Genomic DNA, 5,154 nt, shown 5'->3' on the forward strand with positions numbered 1-5,154 from the left:
GGGAAGCTTTCTTAAGTCTCACCTTGTTTCCTTTGCTTGCCCTCCAGCCCCCCCGGGGCAGCTTGTCTGTAAACCGAGCCCTCCTGCTCTCGGACACCTGTCCCTACCCTGCAGGCCTGCCTCTGCCGTCACCCCCAGCCCGGTAAAGCTCCTGCCCCGCCCCTCCTCCAACCCCACGGCCTCATCCAATCCAGAGGCCCAAATTTCAGTATGCAGGTAGCTAAGACAAAGGTTAGAAAAAGTGCAGAAGACACTTTATTGGAGGTCTCTGCTTCCATTCACAGGAGAAAGGAGCCAGGAGCCCCCATCTGAGGGTCCCGGCATCTCCCCGCCCCTCACTGGCCCAGCAGAAGGCCTAGAACAGTCAGTCTGACCTCGAACACGTGGAGGGAGAGGAGCGGGGAGGGGAATGTCTTAGAAAAAATAGATCTCTATGTACATCTGACGTATTTATAGCACATAAATTAGGGAGTGCTCTGACCCCTGCCTGCGGGGTCCAAGCACTGAGGTGGAGGCCGGTCCGGAAAGCAGGGGGCAGGAGGACCCCGTCTTGCCCCCTCTCTCGCAGCACCCCTGCTGCTTTTTCCTGGCCTCCTTGGCTCAGCCCAGGCATCTGGAGGCGGAAGGCATTGTCTGCAGCTGCTGTCGGGGTTGGGTCTGGGAGGCACCAGGTAAGAGGAACGATGCTGCCGCTGTGGTCCGCCGACTGGTCACCTCAAACCCCAGGGCTCGTAATTCCAAGAGGAGGGCAGAGAGGAGAGGCCGCAAGCCCCAGATCCCAGGATGGCGGCTGAACAAGGAACCCGAACCTCAGCTTCTCTCCACAGCACGGCCCCAGCCTGCCCGAATGGTGGGGGCCTGGTGGTCCTCCCAGGAGGGGCTGCAGGCCTCCAGTCCATGCGTTTGGTCCTGGGTCCTGTTCGGACCCTCAGTTCCGACTCCCGGCAACCTCTTCCTCCTTCCAGCCGCTGGAGTTCTTGCCGAACTTGTAGACCAGCCGCCGGCCATCCACTCGCTCCAGGATCTCCCGTTTGTAGTAGTACCTGGGTGCGGACAAGGGTGGTCAGACGGGCCCGGGTAGGGAGCAGCCCGGACTGCTGATGCCCTTCCCCCCCCCCCCGCCCCCGATATCCTCGTGGGGCCTGGCCCACTGGGTTCCAGCTTATCATGAAACCACGTGATTTTAGGGCTGGAAGGGACCTTAGTGATTGTTCAGGGGGAGACTGAGGTCCAGACAAGCAATCTAATTGATTCAATAGGGGGAAAGCCAGGTCTTGGTGGAGGCCTTGGCTCAAGCTCTTTTCACCACTAAGAACTTTTCTCAGGACAAGCCTTGCAGATAATGCAAAGAAACGTTGCCAGAGAGAGTTCGCTGTGTTTGCTATGCCGACCTACTGCTTTCTCCATGTCATCCTTTAATCCCAGAAGTGGGCAGACACTATTATCCTCACTCTACAGGACTCAAACCTGTCAGGAGGGTGGTGGTCAGAGAGAGCCGTGGGAGCGGGGACAAGCTGTCCCCGGCAGCATCCGCAGGACCCCGGGCACCTGCTCACCTCATGGCTCTGCTCAGCTTCTCGTAGGTCATGCTGCTATTCTTCTTCTTTTGGCCCCAAAGCTGGGCCACAGCCTCTGACCGCAGGAACTTGAAGACACCCTCTTGCCGGTTCTCCCACTTCATGAGGCCTTCATTGAGTTCCGGGTGGATGAGGATGTCCCGGATAAACTCCCACAGGTGGGTGCCTCTGGGGGCTGCAAGGCCAGAGGCTTCGGTCAGAGGCCAGGGTAGCCCCTCTCCTCCGAGACCGGCGGGCCCCGGCCGGCCCAGCACGCCACCCCCGGATGGCCGTGTCCCGGCTGCTCCCTCCCGCCTCCCCCACCAGACGGGGCCTGCCTCTCACACAGCACAGATGTCTTATGCGCTCAAATACTGATCCTGTGTCTGGCTGGGATTTGAGAGTGACTGAGACGCACTACCGCCTGAAGGGGCCCGTGGTTCGGTGGGCGCCACCGTGAAAACGCAAACACACCAACAGGTGGTGAGAGCTTGGCAAGTACAGGACCAGGGAGCTGGCCCGGCCTGGGGGACGAGGGGACAGCTTCCTGGAAAAAACAGCCCCCTGAAGACAAGAAGCAAGCCAGGCGCAGCGTGTGGGGGGAGGGAGGCTGCCCGCACGAAACGGAGGCAAGAAGGAGCTCGGGGCCGTCACGCAGCGGTTCCCAGCGGCCGGCTGGCGCACACCAGGGCCTGAGGCCTGCAGCAGGGGCACGGTCCTCTGCCTGAGCCCCCTGCGGCCCCGCGGGCCCTCCCAGCACCCACCAGCTGCCCCCTCACACCACCGAGGGTGTCCCAGCAGGCAGGACAGAGCAAGTGCAGAGAGAACTGGAGTGGGTGGGCTGGGAACCTGGGCTCTAGTCCCACAGGCCTTCTTCCGGGGCCTCAGTTTCCCCTCCTCTCCAGGACCACTGACCTAGGCTCTGCAAGGAGGTGGTGACCAGTGCCACACAGCCTCGGGCCCCGTGCACAGCCAGGATGGTGGGAGGGAGGAGCGGGGTGGACAGCCGACGAACACGGGAGAAAGAAGCCCCAGTGGTGCCACAGCGAACCTGCCACCCGCCCCATCCCCCAGGCCTCAGAGCAAAGGGGGGGACCCCAGGAGCTCACCATGCTTGCTCTTCTTGCCCTCCAGACACTCCCGAGACTCTTTGCTCAGCTTTCGAGGCCGACCCCGTTTCCGCTTCCCGTGCTTAGGATCCCCCTTCTTATAGTCGGGAAAGCCGTCTAAGACAGGGGAGGTGCGAGGTCAGGAGGGGAAGGAAGGGGGGGGGGCTTGAGGGGGCAGCTCCTGCAGGGAAACCCTGCAGGCGAGCAGGGATGAGGGGAAGGACCAGCCCCAAGGGCACTGCCCACTGGGATCCCCACTCACCCCTAGAGAAGAGCTTGCTGTCACTGGGATCCAGGTCCACGTCACTTGCACCGGAGTCTGAGGAGTGGGGACTCTGGGAAGTACCAGTCCCTGGGGGGGGGGGGGGGGCAGAGGGGGTCCATCCCTTCTGGGGGGGTCGCTGCCCAGCCCGCTCCTGTTCCTCGCAGAAAGCCTGGGCTCTAGTGCAGGAACCAAGGGCTGCGGGATGTTTGGGGGAAAGGGAGGCTGTGGCCCGGACGAGGGTGCTCACCTGCGGTGGAGACATCAGAGCTGCCGGGGGAGGGGGCTCCTGGGCTGTAGCTGCTAGGGAAGTAGGGCCCGGCCTGCCGGCACTCCTCCAGCATCTCTTGGCTGAAGGGGCTTTCCTGGTCTGGGAAGAGGAGTTAGGGGTTCAGACAGGGTTCCGAGGAACAGGCAGGGGACACTAGGCCACCTAGAGGTCCAATGAGCTGCTGTTTTCCCAGCTGGGGGAGACAGAAGTCTGGCGACCAAGGGTCAGCTCTAGCGCTTCAGGGAGAGGCTGAGATGGGATAGGACAAACTGGGGGACGATTGAGAAAATGAATTCTCACCAAAGGGGCCCAGGGTCTCCTGGAAGGCCATGCTGTCCTTCTCCAGCAGCTCAATGATCCAGCTGAGTTCGTCAGGAAAGCTGGAAGCTGATTGGGAAGGGAGGAGGGGTCAGAGCCCAGGCAGGCGTCCCACTCCCCTCTCCCCTCAGGGCTTCCTTCGCGGTCTGTGCCCACTGGCCTGGGGCTGCAGGTCCTTCCCACAGCCCTGCTGGCCTCAGCTCGGGGTGTGGGCCGTTCCCTAGGCCAGCCTCCCCAGCTGAGAGGGAGGCCTCCCCCTCCAGCCCTGGGCTCCCGGGGGCACCAGCGGCCCGGACTCACTGAGGTCCCACAGCTGGGAATAGAGTTGGTCCCCCAGAGGCCCGAAGACCAGGCGCAGCTCCTCGGGGGCACAGTTGCAGAGCGTGGCCCCGTCCATGTCACACCGCGAGAAGTCGATGGAACTCGCATCGTATTTGTTCTTCTCCACTTGGTAGCTGATCCAGTCCAGAACCTGGGCCTTTGACCAGAACTGGGGCTGCTTCCCCGACCAGCTGGCCTTCTCTACAAGGGACCGGGCACAGCGTCAGGTCAGCTTGAGCCACCCGGACCCTCACCGCCCATTTCTGGCGCCCATTTGGGCTTCTGTGTGCATCGCCCCCCCCCCCCCCCCCCCCCCCCCCTTTGGCCCCCCCCTGGGGGTCGGGGTGGGCCCCCCCCCCCCCCCCACCCCCACGTCTCAGAGACCCTCCCAGGAGGAGGGGCAGGGGGTGGCATTCACACCTTCGCCCAGCACCTCACTTAGTCGGTCGCTGCCCCTCAACCCCAATACCTCAGCCTCTTACAAGTCACCCCAGCCCCTAGTGCTAGAATTTGCTGGGGGGACCCTCCTCCCTGCCTGACTTCCCCATTTATCTAACAGACTCTTAGAGGGATGTCTCTCCCTCCCCCAAACACCCCATCCCACCTGCTGAGACCCACCTGTGCCCTCCAGTGGCATCTGGGGGTTACTCAGGGTCAGCACCAGGTCATCAGCCCCAAAGGTGGCGGCAGGGGGGACGGAAGTCAGGGCGGGCTCTTCTGAGCTGTACATAGTACTGAAGTAGTTGCTAAAGACGTTGCTAATCTCACAGGTTGCAGCCATGAGGCTACCTGGGGAGAGAGAGGCCAAGGCTGGTGAGGGCCAGGGTCCTCCCCTTACCCTCTGGCTCTTCTGTTCCAGCCAAGCCTGGGGCAGGAGGAGCCCCAAGGGAGGGGCGGTGAAGGTCAATATCTCTTTGGACACCCTCTCCTCATGGAGGGCTCCAAGATCTCAGAGCCTGCTGCGGCCACTAGGCCTCCTATGGGCCCCCTCCTCAGCCCCCCTGGGCCCTTGGGTGGGACTGGCAGAGTTAGGGCCACTCTGTCCCTCCCAGAGACGGTGCCTCTGTGACCTTCAGGGCACTCCCACTGCCCGACACTCCTGCTCAGGGGCCCTACAGTGCGCAGCTGCAGTGGATGGGTATAGAAACTACACATCCCCTCGACCCCTCTCCGTTTCCCAGGGCCCAGGCTGGGCAATATGACAGGTGGGGGGGTCCTACCTGACTGGCGGAGTGTGGGTGTGGCAGGCAGGCAGGATTAAGGGACAGTAGGCAGGCGAGAAATCCAGGAGGCAAAAAGCTGCGCCAGGTAGCTCTG

At 62.7% G+C, this 5,154-nt stretch overlaps 1 protein-coding gene across 1 annotated transcript; it reads right to left on the reverse strand.

Moving 5' to 3' along the window:
- Nucleotides 1–243: 243 nt before the first annotated feature.
- Nucleotides 244–4,618, reverse strand: ELF3 (E74 like ETS transcription factor 3). The gene is made up of 8 exons (XM_032422445.1): nt 4,456–4,618; nt 3,817–4,038; nt 3,499–3,585; nt 3,178–3,297; nt 2,928–3,017; nt 2,666–2,782; nt 1,557–1,752; nt 244–1,043 (listed from the first exon to the last, which is right to left on the reverse strand). The coding sequence occupies exons 1-8, from the start codon at nt 4,616–4,618 to the stop codon at nt 929–931; spliced, it is 1,110 nt and encodes a 369-aa protein (XP_032278336.1). The 3' UTR covers nt 244–928.
- Between the last annotated feature and the right edge of the window lie 536 nt (nt 4,619–5,154).

Source organism: Phoca vitulina, unplaced genomic scaffold (genome assembly GCF_004348235.1).
Source record: "Phoca vitulina isolate PV1807 unplaced genomic scaffold, GSC_HSeal_1.0 scaffold26, whole genome shotgun sequence".
NCBI classification, from domain to species: Eukaryota; Metazoa; Chordata; class Mammalia; order Carnivora; family Phocidae; genus Phoca; species Phoca vitulina.